The sequence below is a fragment of the Delphinus delphis genome, chromosome 15, assembly GCF_949987515.2.
Source record: "Delphinus delphis chromosome 15, mDelDel1.2, whole genome shotgun sequence".
NCBI classification, from domain to species: Eukaryota; Metazoa; Chordata; class Mammalia; order Artiodactyla; family Delphinidae; genus Delphinus; species Delphinus delphis.
Window position 1 is genome coordinate 86,746,914 of NC_082697.1, and position 16,967 is coordinate 86,763,880.

The 16,967-nt window shown below is 62.1% G+C and overlaps 1 protein-coding gene across 4 annotated transcripts in view; it reads left to right on the forward strand.

Annotated features, from left to right (window-relative positions):
- MAD1L1 (mitotic arrest deficient 1 like 1) overlaps positions 1 to 16,967 on the forward strand; it is a 315,793-nt gene that overhangs the window by 233,649 nt on the left and 65,177 nt on the right. The window contains exon 1 of one of the 4 annotated variants that reach the window (XM_060032551.1): positions 2,505 to 2,612. The exons of the other annotated variants lie outside the window; for them this stretch is intronic. Within the exon in view, the coding sequence (XP_059888534.1) occupies positions 2,520 to 2,612 (93 nt within the window). The 5' untranslated portion in view covers positions 2,505 to 2,519. Of the gene's footprint in view, positions 1 to 2,504; positions 2,613 to 16,967 lie in introns of those variants that run through there. 4 annotated transcript variants of the gene reach the window in all.

The following is a 16,967-nucleotide window of genomic DNA, read 5'->3' on the forward strand; positions in this document are numbered from 1 at the left end:
TAGTAGAGGCAGAGTGCCCTTCGGTAAAGACTGAACTTGGGCAAACCAGCTGGGACTCTGGGCCCGAAGCAGACTCAGGGAACACACTCCCTGTGCCCCCCGGGCCTTTCCCAGTGGTCCTGGTGGGCATAGGGCACTGCCCGGGCACGCCCACCCCTCCCGCCCTCGGTCATCCCTCTTCTTAGCGGTTGGGCACTGGGCCTGGTGTTGGCTCTGTCCCTCCCCAGCCGTGGCCCTGGTCTCAGTCTGCTCGCCTGGACGTGGAGCTGACCCCACCCCCCTGCAGGCTGTCATGGGGAACGCGGTGACGTGCCTGGCACAGAAGCACCGCCGCTGCCGCTGTCGCCGCTCTTACCTTGATGATGCCACACGGTTGCCCATGTTTAGCTTCTCGTGGGCCACGTTTGGGGCTGTCAAAGCAATGAGCCGCCTGGCGCTCCCGGGGTGCAGTCCTGAGGGCTAGACGCGTGGCAGCTCTGGGCCTGGCAGACGCTCATGCCCCCGGCAGTAGCCCCTCTGGTGAGGAGCGAGCTTCGCGTGGAGGGGGGTGAGGTTGGTCCCCCTGGCTCGCCCTGGGTCCCGGGTGGTGGAGCTGGCATGCAAACTCAGCCCTACCGGTTCCCCCATCATGTTACGAACAAACCGTCAAACGTACGGCCAAGTTTGAAGAGTTTTACAGTAAACACCCATGCGTCCCCCCAGGTCCCGCTGCACACTCTCCTGCGGCTGCTGCGTGACGCAGCACCTCTCTACCCCCTTCCACCCACCAGTACTTTCTCTTTTCTTAATGCATTTTAAAGAAAATTGCAAACATCTGTACCTCTACATGCTTCAGCACGCGCGTAATTAAGCAGAATTCATCTCTGGGCTTTGCGCCCCCGTCCCAATGTCCCTCGGAGACCGTGGGAGGAGCCCCTGCACCGGAGCCTCCCCTCCCAGTTCCCGCCCTGCCTGCTTCCGTCCCGCGGGTGGGGCTGCCCCAGCGCCAGCCTGTGGCTCTGCTCAGCCCAGAGACATTTCAGATGAGTGTCTCTTTTTGGAAATGGAGTGGGGTAGAAAATAGCCGGGTTCCCTGTGATCAGGAAGCTCGCGGTGCCCATGGAGCCTGCCCTGCTCCCGTCCCTGCGTCACCAGGCAGGAGCGCTGTCTAATCACAGAGTCTACCAGCCTCCGCGTCCTTCCCTTTTCCGGAATGTGGGGGGCGGCAGGGAGCGGCCTTCACGGCTCTTGACACCTCGTTGCCCTCGCCCCCGGGCCCCTGGCCCACTCGCCGCACCGCAGACCCCCTGAGCCCCGCTGGCTCCCCCACCTGCAGGTTCGCCCTGCCCAGCCCGCACCCGGGGGGCAAACTAGTCAGTCCTTGGACCTCAGTTCCCTCCCCCACCCCACCTGTTCTGCCCTCACCTGCCAGGGAGCCCTGAGCCCAGAGCAGGCCCAGCCTCTGCTCCTCGGGACCCCTCTCGCCCTTGGGTCCTCTTGCTGCTAACCAGGGCCTTGAGCATGTCCTGCCCCCGGCGATTTCCTGGTGGCCTACTGCCCATGCTTCTGGAACGTTCTCTGGGCGTTGCTTCCTGGAGGGGACAGAACACTGCGGGCCATGGTGCTGGGGATGCCTGGCGAGGGCTGAGTCCCAGAGATTGTTCCTGGTTCCAGTGAGGAAGGCTCATCCCCTGGGACGATGTCGCCCTGAGCACCTGCGTCCTCGGTGCCGGCTGAGCGGCCAGAGGGCAGGGGTGTGGGCTGGACGGCGCCGACGGCGGCCACAGCGCGGGCAGCACTGATGTTGCCACACGCACCACTCCCTCCCGCTGGCTGTAACTTGGTCACGGCTCCTTGCTGACTGCACGCGTGGGGCACCACTGACCCTGACCCTGCCTACGTTCTCACCTAACAGCCACGGGCCCTGAGGCAGGGATGCCATTCCCACTGAGCAGATGAAGCCCGGGTCACAGGAGCCGCTGGTCTGCCACACGGCGGGAGGTGACACGGTCACGTCCCCCAGCTCCAAAGACCCCGGCCCCTGCCCCAAGTTGCGCTCCAGCTCCCCAGCGGAGGTCCAGGCCTCCCTGCCCAGCAGCCCCCATTCTGCCCTGAAAGCCTGGGTGGTCTGTGTGAGGACCACAGGGCCGGCAGCCTCCACCCCGCAACCCCGCCCGCCATGGTGGCGGGACCAGAGCTTCCTAGAGTCGAGACCAGGCTGCCCTCCAGCCGGCTTCCTTCCCCAGGCTCCACGACCTGCTCTGTCTGCCCCGGGCCCTGCCCGTCTGCGGGACCCAGCGGTGGCGTCACCCCTCCTCTGGGCTGTGAGCTGAGTGCAGTGACCTCGCCTGGCTCCCAGCCGGTGTTCTTGGGGCACAAGGACGCCAGGGCACATGTGGGCGACTGCAGGGCAGAGCACCCAGGAGGTAGGCTCCAGAGGACACACGTCCCGATGTGACTTCCTGCTTCACAGACACTGGGCCCTGGGCGGATGCTTCACCTCCCCCCCGAGTCCCAGCTCCTTCGCGGGGAGCCCGAGGATGGGATGCCTGCCCAGGGTGGCGAGCGTCAGGCCAGTCGCGCACAGAAGGCGTCTTGTCTGGCTCCTCTCACACGGTAACTTCTTCGCACTGGTGGGTTTATTTCCCCTAATACGTATTTGTACTGCCCGCCCTCCTTTGAAGTCAAGAGTCTGTTTTCAAACTGTTTCTGCAGCCTGCTTTTGGGTCTTTGAGCATTTGGGAGACTTTTCCCACTGATATGCGGGCGCTGTTTGTTTTTAACATGGCGTGTGGCGCATCACCGTGCGCGTGTGCCATGACGTATTAAACCCTGACAGTTAGCGGGAACATGCTCGTGAGCAAGGCCGCGGCGAGTGCCCTACACATGGAGTCTCCAGTGTGTGCGAGTCTGTGTGTAGGAGAAGCTTCCAGAAGGGAGAGCGGGGTCAGTGGGTACCTGCATTTATTTCGGCAGCACTGCCAGACAGTCGTCTGAGGGCCAATGGGAACCGTGTGGGACGTGTCGTAGCACTACCTGTGAGGGTGCCGGTTTCCCTACAACCGTCAGACTTCTAGATTTTTCTTGTCTGGTAGCTGAAATGGGGTAGTTCAGTGTAGTTTTAACCTTCAGTCTCCTTATCATAGATGAGTGAGGATTTTTAAATCTGTTTATATGTGTCAATGTCCTGGTCCATTTTTCAAATGGATTGTTGGTTCTTGTTGGTTTTTTGGAGCTCTTTGTATATTAAGGAGTGGAGTTCATTTTAAGTTGTGAATATGTTTTCCCAATTTACCATTTGTCTTTTGACTTTGTGCTGTTTTTTTACCAAGCAGAAGTGTTTGGCTTTTAAATTTATTTTATACAGATGCATATATTGCCTTTTCCTTTTTAGCTTCTGGGTTTTTGCTCATGTCTTTACCTTTCTCGTGTCAGGGTATAAAAGAATTCTCTCATGGTTTCTTCTGATTTTCTGGTGGTTTCATTTTTTACACTTAGATCTGATTGATTTGGAATTTTGTTTTGATTCTTTACAAGGTGGGAAGTGTGATACCTGCCTGTTTTTTGGAAGAGGCTCTTCCTGGGACGCCTGGACCACTTATTGAAAGCCTGTCTTTTCTCGCTGGTGTGAGGTCTGCCCCCTCGTGCGCTAGATGCCCACGTGTCAGGTCGCAGCCAGGTCTCCGTGATCTCCTGCCCCTGTGACTCTTCTTTATCAGGGTTTTCCTGGCAGCTCTTGCTTATTTTTATATGAACTTTGGAATCAGCACATCCAGCTCCCCCACCAGCCAGCCTAGAGCTTGCCGGCTCTTGTGAGGAGCGGAGATGAAGGTCGGGCTCGGCCGCCTCCTGGACACACCCTCCCACAAGGACGTCGCTGTGTCTCTCTGTCTGTTGGGGTCCATGTCCCCCGCGGGAACAGCTCACAGATGTGTTCACCCTGCACGTTTCTTGTCGAATCTGCTTCTCAGTGTCTTGTCTCCTTTGTTTCACCATCAGTGGGTCTTTCCTTGAGTGTCACGCACGCAGATGGGGGGCCGCCTCTGAGGGTCGTAACCTCCTTACAGTGCCATGTACGCCCTGCGTCCGGCTGCACTGGGCCTGGGGTCCAGGGGTCCCAGGGCCTCGCTGCCCCGGCTCACCTTCCTCAACGTTGTATGTAAAATAAGACACGTAATGGAGGAAAAGGCCCAGCCCTCCAGCCCCCTGAGGCGGTGCCAGGCTGCTCCTGTCCGTTGGAGCCGAGGCCTGAGAAAGCCAGCGCACTGCTGTGCGTCTGTGTGGAGAAATGTCCACAGGCGCGGATGGCTGTTGATTTTTTCATGCAACGAATGACGTGTCCTGAATATTAAGCCCCTTCTCGTCCCGTGGGCCTCGGGGATGCCAACTTCCTGACTCCTTGCTGGGTGCCACGGGGCCCGGGGGTGTCATCGGGCCTCAGAACCCAGACTGCAGGCCCGACCCCGAATTTGCAGACAGGTCCCACTGAGCCGCTGAATTGGGCTCTTTTCACCCTGGGACCTCCGCCGTCTGGTCCGGCCCTGCTCCACCACTGGCCGTACTCAACACACAAAAGGCTCGCGGCACAGCCAGCGGAGCCACCGCCGGCCTCGGGCCGCTGTCGCGCGCGGTCACTTCAGCCTCGGCGCTCTCGGACTTGGCCGTGATACCGCTCTTCACCCCCGTGTGGTCCTTGCAAAGTGTCTAGATGGGAAAGATATGGACCCAGCTCTTTAAAAAGCCGGAAATTAGGCCTGCTGAGAAAGGACTTGTAACGGTCGTCTTCAGGCAAGTCGAGTGTTCTTACCGCTGATCATGGGGCATCGCAGCTGCAGTGAGGAGGGTGGCAGGGGCTGGGGCGCACCCGCTTCTGCCCGAGGGTCCCCTCGCCCTCCCTGGGCAGTGCCCTCGCACAGAGGCAGGAGGTCCTTGCAGACGGAGGACAGTGCAGCCCCCAGAGCTCCACTCAGCCGTGTACAGCTGGGCAGCCCAGCATTGGGACAGCCCTGCCCGGAAACACCCAGAGCCCCGCAGGGCAGTGCCAGGAGCAGACTGTCCTCCTGACTCTGGGCCCAGCGCTTCTCCTGCTACACCCAGCTGTTCTCACAGGGTCCGTTCCATTCAAGGAGTTTCCGTGCACAGGACTGGGATGGGAGACACAGAACCTGCTCGAGCTCTGGGTTCTGTCTCGCCGGGATTGTCCCCAAAGTTGCAGGACACGGGCCCTGCCCCACACGCCAGGTGTCGGCCCGTGGAGCGTTCGGCTTCACGTGCCCCTTCAACAGCCCGTCACCCACTTCTGGAGAGCCAGCACCCCGGATTTGCGTCCCAAACTGCTCCTGTCCCCTCGACACCGGATGGGGATCTAAAGTCCGCCATTGGGTCCCCTCTAGCCCACGTCCTCCTGCCGTGAGGGAGCTCACTCTCCTGCTCCTGCTGGCTTTGCCCCAACACCTCAGAGGGGCTGTGTCACCGGTCCCTGTGTAGACGCGCTAGGTATCAGCCTGGGGGTGGGCCATCACCTGGCCCCTCTCCTGGGGTTCATCTGCGCTCACTGTGTCAGCTCCCTGACCGTCTTCCGTGATCACATCTATTTGGACAAGATCCCACTGTTCCACAAAGAATTCCTGGCAGGTGATACCATGATGTGTGCAAGAAACAGATCCCAGACGTTCTGGCCGTCGGGCCTGAGCTTCCTGGCAGCCCTAACGGGAAGGGAAGTCTGGCCAATTAGCCTCTTGTAGCAGGAGGTTTTGTGGAGGGGGTTTGTGGACAGACGCTAGACCCTGAAGGCACTGTGTCAGACGGGACCGCACAGTGTGCCTCCACAGGTACCGTAACTGAGTCGTGCAAGCGGCTTTGTTCACCACGTGATCCAGCAATTCTACTTCTGGGCATGTGCCCCGAGGATGTTTGCACACCTGTGTCCCGGCAGCCAAAAAGTGTCCATCGATGGGTGAGTGGAGAAACAAAACGTGGTCCATCCACACGATGGAATATCACTCAGCCCTAAAAAGGAAGGAAACTGACACCTGCTACCACATGGGTGGACCTGGACACAGAAGGACAGATACTGTGTGATTCCACTTCTGTGAGGTCCGCCCTGGAGGAGCCAGGGTCACAGGGATGGAAAGTAGGGGGTGGGGGCCAGGGCTGGGGGAGGGGGAGGGCCAGTTAGTGTGTAATGGGGACAGAGCCTCAGTTTGGGAAGATGGAAAGTTCTGTGGACGGACGGTGGTGACGGCTCCACAACAGTGGGAAAGTACTTAATACTGAGCAATACGTTTAGAAATGATGAAGACGGCAAGTTTTATTTTACCACAATTCAAAAAACCATTTTTTTTAGGGCTTTGTTTAACATCTTCTGCTGTAACTCAGAGGCCTGGCGGGAGAAACACAGAGCCCGCGTCCATGGCAAGGGCGCAGGCGCCGGGGCTGCTTGGCCCTCTGTCTGCCCTCACCGGCCAGGTGCACGCCCTTCACCAGCTGGTCCTGCAGCTGCCGGCCCGACCCACGAGGCCCCCCACTGCCAGCTCCTACGGCTCAGGGTGGATTTAGGGTGCCCGCTATCGTTTGCCGTCTGTAGTGGGGAGATCGTGACGGAGCTTCTGCTCACCCGCGCATCTGAGCAGGGACACGGGTCACTCGGTCGGTAGGCTCAGAGGACATTGCTCTGGAATGGCGGGGGTGGGGCAGGGCCAGAGCAGCGGCCTCCAGACTGGCCAGACGAACGACGAAGGCGTGTTCCTCCTCCTTCCCCTCCTCTTCCTCCCAAGAGGTCCCGGGTGCCCGGGCGGCGGTGGGTGCTGTCGGGGCCTTGCTCACAGCCCTGATGTGACGGCAGCGTAGGGAGAGGCTCAGCCTGTGGCCAGAAGCGGTGGGGGGGCCCTGCTGGCCGGGGAGCAGCTTGGCCAGCTGAACCAGGCCCCCTCCCCGGCCACACGGTCAGTGGCTGCACCTCCCCACTCAGCCATATCTGCTGCCCCCCCAGCCCAGAGTCTTGCCAAAGCCACCACCGGAGCACCCCACCTTGCTGGGCCTGCAGGGTGGCCCCATGGCGGCAGCAGGGGGCGGGCAGTGGGGCGGGAGGCCCTGGGAGGGATGGGGCCCCCAAAGCTGGTCTCCGGTCTGAATGGCCGCCGTCGCGCCTTCCTGGCGATGAGAATTGTCTTCATTCCTTCTCTGCGGGCTGTTTACAAGCGTCTCTCACAGTCAGTCCCCTGCTGAAGGACGCGGGGTGGGACTCGGCAGGCGATGACTGTCCTGTAGTTGGGCTCTGCTAACGGTTCCCTGTCTGCTGATTAGAGCCCGAGGTCGGGAGCGTTTGCGGACGAGTGTGGGCAGCCCGCTGGCACGGGAGGAGGAGGCACGTGTGGCCTCACCTGGCCTGGGACAGGGTGGCAGGTGGGCCGCTGGACCCTCCGGGGGGCCCTGCTCTCTCTCCTCGCTTTTCCCGCCATGCCCCCCACCTGCGCAGTGAGACTGGTGGAGCCCTCAGCTCTTGACAGACGTCCCGGGAACTCGCCAAGCCCCGCGCCCTGGAGTTGATGGGCCGGGGTCTGGCTCAGGTTGGCAGGACAGAGGGTCTCCGGGTCCCTGTGTCTGCCCGGCAGGTGGGACCTTGTTGCATCCATGCAGAAGTGGCCTGGCGGTCTCTGCCGTTCCCTCCCAGGTAGGGGGCACCGACCAGCCACTGGACAGCGCCATCTTCCGTCCACCTGTCCCTCTGCCACCCTGGGGGAGGCAAACAAGGGGGCTCCTTGGGACGTGCGGGGCAGGCTGTCCTGCGCCACCGCCCCTGTGCTCCCGGCCCGTGCGCTGCGGCCTCGGGCGGGGTGTTGTCCCCGCTCCTCCTTCCTGAGGGGATCAGGTTTGCACTGGTGGTTTCCTGTGGCCATCTTCTGATGTCTCCAGAAGGCCTGGGTCCTCGGACACGTGGCGTTCTGGGCTGCCTCTGGAGGGTGTGAGAGGTACCCATCAAGATATAGCCCAGATTTTACTCCATGGTCATCGTGGGTGACAGTCACACACCCAGCAAAGTTGCATGCAGTTTACAGCTGTCTTCACATCCACTGACCGTTTGATCTTTCCAGACTTGGGAAGGTGAGCAAATTGAGTCTCAGAGAGAGGGAACGGCTTGGTCAAGTCTCAGAACTAGTACAGGGTTATCCGTGTTCTGGGCAACGGAATGCCAGCCCCAAGGACCACACGCTGGGCCACCTCCTGGGGGCATCTTCCTGGCACCTCAAGGGGAGACGGAGGGGGAGCCAGGCTAGGCTCTGGGGTCAGGGCTGAGGAAGGGCTGGGCCTCCGTGGCCCGCCCCGCCCCACCCCACCCCACCATCCCGGGATGGTGGCATTTTTCCTTTTTCCAGGTTCCGTGAGGTCTGGCCCAAGCCACCTGGCTCATGCGGGAGCAGAGGTGGATGTGCAGCCCCACTTGGGGACGTGACGTCGCGCGGCTCCACTCACCTCTCAGGGTATTTCTCTGTCACTGCGGCGGCACTGGCTGCCGGATGTCAGCTGCCCTCCGGTGCAGTCTGGGAGCGTTGAGGTTTACCCCAGAGTGACCCCAGCCTCAGCTCAGCTAGACCCGTCCCACCCCTCCTGGTGGTGGGGAGCACCGTGGGCAGCCTGCCCCAGCTGCCGAAGGCCCCGGTGCTCTCCCTGCCTATCCCCCCCCGCCCCCATCTTTGGAAACATCACACTCCAGCAGAGCTCCCGGCCAGGACCTAAGAGTCCAGGACGGGCCCCGAGATTCCTCACTGGGGTGGATTCCCTCCAGGCGTTCCGCCGAGGGGGCTGCTGGCCGCAGGGGGACAAGCAGTGGGCCTGGCTGGGTGAGAGCCTCCCCGGGCCCCACTGTTCCTGGGCAGGGGACATGCAGCGGCCACAGGACACAGCCTGCCAAGCTCACTTGTGTGTCCAGGCCCCACGTGGCGCCTCACAGCTGATGGTAGATAAACTCGCCCTGCCATGCTGGGGAGACGGTCGACCGGAGGGTAGTGTGAGAAGGGTCTTCCACGTGTGCTGGCCTGGCAGGCATGGCTCCCCACAGCGCCGCCCTTCCTGGAGCTGCCTGGAGAGCCCCAGCGCACACTGCCTGTTTGGGAACTGGCAAGGCCCGGCAGGGCCCCCTCCCCAAGCCCAGCCCGTCGGCGGCCGCAGTGGCCGGTCCCCCGGGGCTGGGCAGCATGAGCATAGTCAGGGACCTTCGCAGCCCTTCCTAGACCCTGACAGCCCACGCGTGTTCGTTTGTGAGGGCCCTCGGCCACAGGAGTGCCAGGTGCCCAGCTCCTGAATGAGGCCTCTGCGGTGGGGGACGAGGGGACACGAAGGGCGCAGGGGGTGCAGGGCGTCGGCCCACGTGGCCACCGGCCCACGGCAGGAGGCTCGCGGAGAGCCTGTGGTGAGGGGGCAGTCCCCAGGGCAAGCCCCCATCACCCCTCCCTTGTGGCCCTCCTGCCTCCAGCCCGGGGCCCCTCCCCTCCTCACCCCTCCCGTGACTGGTCCAGGGTGGCCGCAGGGGCCTCGGTTTCTCGGTCTTGGTGCCGGGGGTCTTGGGGGGGATCCGGCCTGCACTGTCACGTGGTGCCACCGCCGATCCACAGGCTCTCCGCCCGCGGTGAGCACACCATCGGGCTGGGCCGGGCCTGTGCCCCCAGCTTCAGAGCCGGGGAGCGTCCCTTGAGCCACCGAGCACCGAGCGACCCCGGCCCGTGGGGCGCCCGAGGGACCTGCCCGAGGTCGCGGAGCCCTGGGCCTCGCGGAGGAGGGTGTGTGGGCTGGGGTGAGGCGGGGCTGGCGAGGTCTGTGCCCGCCCCCCTGATCCGTGAGGTCCGGTCGGCCCTGCCACTCCGGCCCAGCGGGACACCCGCAGCTCCCCCGCTTTTCTCCCTGAGCTGTCTTCCTCCAGCCAGGAGAGCTGTTGATTTCGTTTTGAGGCCGGGGGATTTATAAACACGCGTGAGGCTCAGTGGCGGTCTAACCGGGCTTTTTAACTCTCTGTGGGCCTCTGTCTCCTGCTAGCAGCGTCTCTTACTATTTGTGGCAGGTCCGCCCTCCTGGCAGCCCTTCCCTGGCCCGGGGCAGCCACAGTCCATCCACAGGGCACACAGGCTCCCGGGGGGGGAGGGGGGGGAGGGGGGGGGGTCTGTCCTCCATCCGGGTCTCCCAGGTGCTAGGCTTGGAAGGTCCTTACAGATCAAGTTCACTGCCCTCACGCTTCAGCAGATGGAAACTGAGGCCCAGGAAGATAGGAGGCCCGGGCCGCCAGCAGGTTAGGGGCAGGACTTGAACACAGACAGGAGCGAGGCAGATGCCAGGGGACTCAGCCGTGGCCTGGACTCAGGGGGACATGGCTGTTCGTCTGAGCACAGAATCTGAGCCCGAGAAGGAGCCCCACTGGTCCGTGAGCGGAGGGCGGCGGGCTGGCTGCAGCCCCAGGGAGAAGCATTGCCGCACGCCCTGCCGTGCCCTGGGCGTGCGGGTCGCGAGGCCCAGCCCCTCGTGCGGGCTCCCCGAGGACCCGGCTCGGCTGGAGCGGGCGCAGGGGGAGCTGGACCGCGGGGGTCGTTCCTCCGCAGTCACGGACCGGGACGTCTCTCCACCCCCTCGGCCAGTGGGATGTTTTTGTTTAGCCAGTAATTGCACCCACACGTCAAAGGAAGGTTCAAAACTTTTCCTTTTGAGATTCTCGTCAGTGTCTCAACAGTTTCCTCAGCTGCAAATCAAACAAGGCAACAAATTTTTAGCAGAAGATTAGAGCCATTTTTCCCCTTTCTTCCTCAAAACTGTCACGCAGCAGCAGATTTCAGCAAATTTGTTCGTGCTCTTCCGTCTGCCTCAGCGGCGCCAGCCCCCCGACACACCCTTCACGGTGCCACGAGCCCCCTGTGCCCATGGCCCTGCGTGCCCGGGATGACGGCCGGCACCCCTTCCCCGGACCCAGGGAGCGGGAAGCCCTGGCCAGCCGGCCCTGCGACTCCCCCGTTCTGGTCACCAGCTGGGCCTCTGGTTTCTCAACCGCAGGACACTGTGCAGTCATAACCGTCACCCACTCCTCCTGCAAACGTTTACTTGACGCACAGCGGCTGCCGCCCTAACCTTTGGGGGAGACAGGTGACGGGACAGAGTTGAAAGCGTCACGAGCTGGTAGGCGCTGTGGACAAACGGAGCAGGGAGGGGGCGTGCTGGGGGCTCTGCGTTACTGCTGCCACGTCACCGCCACCTCCTCTCAGTGGGTCCTCACGGGGCTCCCCTCACTAGTCTGGGGGGCGGGACAAAGCCCTGTCCTCACGGAGCCCCTGCCTCCCTCCTCTCCAAGGAAGGAAGGAGGGAGGGAGGAGGGGAGGAAGGAGTGGCCGGGGAGGGCCTCCTTGCTCCGGGAGGGGTGGCGCAGAGAGCAGAGCCCCCAGTGGGCTGAACCTCGACCCCCTCTCACGCAGCCTGGCCACGTGGTCCTGTTGGCTCCTGACCCCTGGCAGCCTCATCGGGCCTGTGTGAGGGAGGATGGGGTCTGGGTAGCCTCCTTGTACCCCGAGGTGCCCGTGTCCAGTCCAGCCGGGCCATGGGGACTGGTCCACCCTGGCACCGGGGAACAGCATCTGGCCGCGTGGTCCGTACTGCTTCTCCATTCCAGGCCCATCAGACTCCCGGGGGAACCAGCCGGCCTCAGGCCCCCTCGTCTGACAAAAGGGCTCTTCAGCCTTGGCTTCCTGAGCACCGAGTGGAAGGTTCCAGGTGGCAGGGTCTGTGGCAAACCCCAGCCCCTCAGGGCTGTCGCAACCCACCCAGGAGGCGCCTCTGGAAGGCCGTGCTGGAAGTCCAGGCTGGCCGCAGGCGACACAGGCCTGAGTCGGCTGGGCTGGCCAGGCTCCAGCCAGGCCATTTTAGGGAGGGCAGCTGGTCAGAGCCAGGTGCCAAGACCTGCCCTGAGGACGGTGGTCTTGACAGTGAGTAGGGTCTTGGTGTGGAGTTCCAGGCCACAGCGGGGCCGCGCAGGAGCCCTTGCGCTGGAGGAGGTGTGAGAGCCGAAGCCAGGAAGCCGGGATCGACCAGGTCGTTCCGCCCAGACCTGCTGCCGCAGGAGCCGCGGGGGCGTGGAGACGCGCGGCGGGCAGCGCCCGTGCCGCAGCAGTGGGGCCGGCACCCCCTGCAGGCCCGAGGCCGGCCCGGCCCAGCACGTGCTTCCTGCGGAGCCAAGCGCCTCTCCGCCGCTGGAGGCTGGGGCGGCGTGTGGAGGGAAGCCTGGAGCCGCACCAGGCTCTCGGTAGCAGATGGAGCGTCCACACACGTCCTACTGTTTGTTTTCCCTGTTTTCTTTCATTTCTCTTTTTTCAAAACAGCTTTATTGAGATACAATTTACATATCACAGAACTCACCTTTTTGAAGCGTACAGTTCAGTGGTTTTTCATATTTTCACAGATAATGAGCAACCATCCCCGCACAATTTCAGAACATTTTTATCATCTCGAAAGGAAACGCTGTTCCCTTCCGCTGTCACCCCACTCTCCCCCGCCCCCACTCCAGCCTCAAGCAGCCACCAGTCTGCTTTCGGTTTCTATCGATTTCCTCGTTTTGGACGTTTCCCATGAATGGAGTCCTATGTGTGGCCTTTTGAGACTGGCTTCTTTCCCTGAGCGCAGTGTGTTCAGGGATCATTTGTGCTGTAGTAGGTGTCAGGGCTTCCTTTTTACGGCTGAATAGTACTCCGTTGTGCGGATGGACCACACTGTGTCAGTGCACTCGTCAGCTCCTGGACACTTGAGCGGTTATCGTGACTGATGCTGCTTTGAACATGTGTGTGCAAGTCGCTGTGTGGACGTGTGTTTTTATTCTTCTGGGGGGTGTACCTGGGCGTAGAATCGCCGGTCACGTGGTAGCTCTGTCTTTAATTGTCTGCGGAGCTGTTTCCCGCAAGGGCCTCCCCGTCTTCCATTCCCAGCAGCGATAGGAGGACAGTTTCTCCCTGCCTCGCTGAGACTGACTTTGTCATTCTAGCCACCTCGATGGGTGCAGTGACGTCTCACCGTGACTTTTTTTCCGTTCCGCTGCTTACTAATGGCGTGACGCTGAGTGTCCTTCTGTGTGCTTATTGGCCGTCTGTAAGTCTTCCTTGGAGAAAGCTTTATTCAGGTGCTTTGCCCATCTTTACGTAAGCTTGTTTTGGTTTTGTTGTTTTCTTCTGTTGTTGTTGCTGAGTTGTAAGAGTTTCATATGTTCTGGATACAAGTCTCTTCCCAGATGAGTGACTTGCAGATGTTTTCTAACACTCTGTGGGTTGTTTTTTCACTTCCTTGGTGATGTGTGCTTTGAGGAAGTCTTTCATTCTGAGGACGTCCAATTTGTCTACTTTTTCTTTTGTTCCTTGTTTCTAGTGTCACGTTGCAGAATCCGAGACCAAATCCAGTGTCGTGAAGCATTACACCTGTATTTTCTTCCACGTGTTGTGTAGTGCTGGCTCTTACGTTTAGGGTGTTTTATCCATTTTGAGGTCGTTTTCGTGTCTGGTGTGAGGTTAGGATCCAGGTTGGTGCTCTTGCATGCGGGTGTCCAGTTAGTTGTCCAGCCCCTTCTCCTGGTGGGGGGCCTTGGCACCCGCGTCGAGCATTGGCCAACCGTAGAGGCAGGGGCACTTCCTGGACACTCGACCTGACCCTGTGCCGGCTCTGCTGTCTTGGCCGCCATCGCCTGGTCGTAAGTTTGAGGGTCAGAGTGTGAGTCCCAGGGGCCGTGGACGCTCTCACTCCCTGGGCAGAATGGCGTTAGCAGACCCCGTGCAGCTGTCCTGTCTGTTGTGACCCGGACTTGAGGCTGAGTCACAAAGGCCTGGGCCCGGGGGCTGCCACCCCCTTGCTGGGACCCTGGGGCCCCGGGTCGGGGGCTGGGGCTCCGTCTCGCTCCTCAGGAGACTCCTTCAGTTACCTGCTGCCTTGTCACAAACACCCCACAGCTTAGTGGCTTAAAGCAGCTGGCATCCTGTTTCTCGCGAGGGTCTGTCTGGGGGCTCTGCCAGTCTCTCCCGGGCTCTCGCACAGCTTCCAGCAGGTGGACCTGCTGGGCTGCCCCCCCGCCTCCCGGGCTGGAGGCCCCATGCCTCCCTCCCTGCGGCCTGCATCCCAGGGAGGCTCCACGGCATCTTCGCCTGCAGGCTCGGGCCTCACGCCCCACTTGGCCTGGAGCCAGGGCGAGCAGCGCCTTCGCCGGGGAATTCTGGGGGCGGTGGGCATGACGCGGCCCTCTGCCCTTCACGCTCACGGTGTCCCAGCGCAGGCAGAGGGAGCGTCTTCGTCCCGTCCCGGGGGTGGGGCTGTGGGTGTAGTAACCCTGAGGCAGGAGCAGAGGCCCCGGCTTCCGGCGCCAGACGCTCACTTCGGCACCTGCAGGTTTCGCAGGCTTGTCACTTCCCCCAGTTCATCAGAGCTGCGAGCATTTGCCCCTCTGGTCTGGTCTGGTCTGGTTTGGTTAAGCCCTGCTGGTTCTCCCTGTGATCCTTCAATCCTGTCACCCGCTGCAGTGTTTTCTTTCCTTCATTCCCGTCAAGGGGAAGCCGGTGGTCAGACACCGTGCTCTGGGATGGGAGCGGTAGCTCCCCTTCCTGCCCGTGGGGTGTCAGGCGTTTCCACAGCAGCGTCCTGCCCCCGACCCTGATGTCCAGGTGCCGTCTTCCCCGATTCTCCCCACATCTGCTGGGCAGGATGACCCTGAGGCTCGACAGGTCCAACGCCTCGGCCAAGGGTCACTGGTGACCTTGGGGTCAGTCTCTGTGCCCAGCTCCCTGCCCGGGCCCTCCCGGGGCGTCAGCATGTGAGTCCTGAGCAGGCAGAGAGGTGGGCGTGAAGCCAGTGGTCAGCATGGCCAGACTGGGAGAGCCTGTGGCCTGGGGGGAAGGGGGACCCTTGAATATCTGAGGTAAAGGAGAGGGGTGCAGCCCGGTGGATTCAGCCTGCCAGCCCGCTTTTGCTTTGCACGAGTAAAGGGTTGAAGACAAATGAGGAAGAGCAGCTCTAGGGACACTGGAGGGGGCTGTGCAGGGCGGGGCTGTGTGTCCACGGCGCCCAGAGCTCCTTCCTTCCTTCCCCCCTCCTTCCTTCCCCCCTCCCTCCTTCCCCGCTCCCTCCTTCCTTCCCCCCTCCCTCCTTCCTTCCCCCCTCCCTCCTTCCTTCCCCTCCCTCCCTCCCTCCTTCCCCTCCCTCCCTCCCTCCTTCCCCTCCCTCCCTCCCTCCTTCCCCTCCCTCCTTCCTTCCCCCCTCCCTCCTTCCTTCCCCTCCCTCCCTCCTTCCTTCCCCTCCCTCCCTCCTTCCTTCCCCCTCCCTCCTTCCTTCTCCCCCTCCCTCCTTCTTCCTTCCCCCCTCCCTCCTTCCTTCCCCCCGTCCCTCCTTCCTTCCCCCCGTCCCTCCTTCCTTCCCCATCAGCTGACCTGCTAGGACAGAGATGGTGTGACTAGCACCGCCTGACGCATGTGCTCTCCGGCCCTTTGCAGAGCACATCTGCCCTCGTCCTCTCCCTGCACCCCCTGACCCCAGACCCACGGGGAACACGAGTCCCCGCTGCGCCCGGCCCGCCCCCCGTCTGCCGCGGGGCCCTCTGCCGGGGTGCGCGGGGCACATGGATTCCATGCGCCTGGCTGTGTCTCCCAGAGCGTTAGAACCGGATGAAATGACGATCCCTTCCAACCCTGACAGTCTGTGATTCACTCGGAGTTCCAGGATGTCTCTGTATCCTTCGAGGTTTTTACAAGGTTCTCAGAAGCCTGGGAGGCGCCGGCTGCCAGCCCTCTGCCTTCCGCCAGGCTCTCTCCCCCTCTCCCGCCCTCTCTCTGCCTGCGGCAGGGAGGGGGTGTCTCCATGCTCCCCTCCCTCCCTTTTGGGGTCACTTTCGGGGGCTCTGAGCTGGCGGCTGGCCGAGGGCTGGCGAGTGGTGGCCACACAACTTGGCTCCCGCGCTGGGACTGTTCCGCTGAGTGAATGTCCACCCCTGGCCTCCCTCCCGAGGGATTCGACGATCTGAGTGAAGGGTGCCATTTCTGCCGCCCCCCGGAAGAGGGAGCTGTGGGCAGAAGTCACAGCTGGGAGGGTGGGTTGTCCGGGAAGGAATCTCGGTGTCCGGGCAGGAGGGAGATGCCCACTCAGCTGGCCCAGCATCCCTTGTGAGAGGTGGGCGGGCCCGGGCCTGGGCCACTGCCCCTCAGCCCAGGACACTCCCGTGTCTCTGTCTCAGCCCCGGGTGGGAGGGATGCCCAGGCCCCCCTCAGCCCTCGCCCTGGGAGGCCCAGGGAGTGACGGCCAAAGAGGCTTGGCCTCTACCTTGACCTCTGAAGCCTCCGACCTGCGCTACCCCTCCTGGCAGACGCCCGGGGCTGAGCCGTGGGGACAGCAGCTGGGCGGAGCAGAGGCGCTGCCTCCTGAGTTTACTCGTCGGTGGTCTGTTTGCTGACCGCCTGGGCCCTTCTCATCTGTTGGGGTGACTCTTGGTGGCAAAACCCGATGCCAGTGGGCTTTGCGGGGCGGGGGATTCACTGATGCTCGCGCCTGGAAAGCTGAGGCAGAGCTGACCTGTGCCTGGAAGCACCCATGAACTCACTTGGTGCACACTCTGGAAGCTTCGTATCGAGTAACACGTGTACGTACGGGAAAGCACACACGTCAGGAGTGAGTGTCTCTCACCGACCGCGCTCGGTCACCAGTGTCCAGACCAGCACAGACCCGAGTCCCCTCCCAGCTCTGCCTTTGGCCCCGATCTCGTCCTGTGGTGTCAGCGGCCACCCCATGTCTGTCCGCCAGGTCCGGCTGGTCTGTTCCGCTCTGTGTGAGAGGGTTGCCCACGTCGTCCTGCGTGCAGACCTTCGCTCTCACTGACACACGGTCCTCCGTGGGGGACACCCCCCCCCACCCTGTGTGATTTGTCTGGCTTTTTCTTGTTTATTCGTGTGGGCTCTTTGTATGTTCTGGATGTGAGTTCTTTGTCAGATTTATGTGTTTCATGT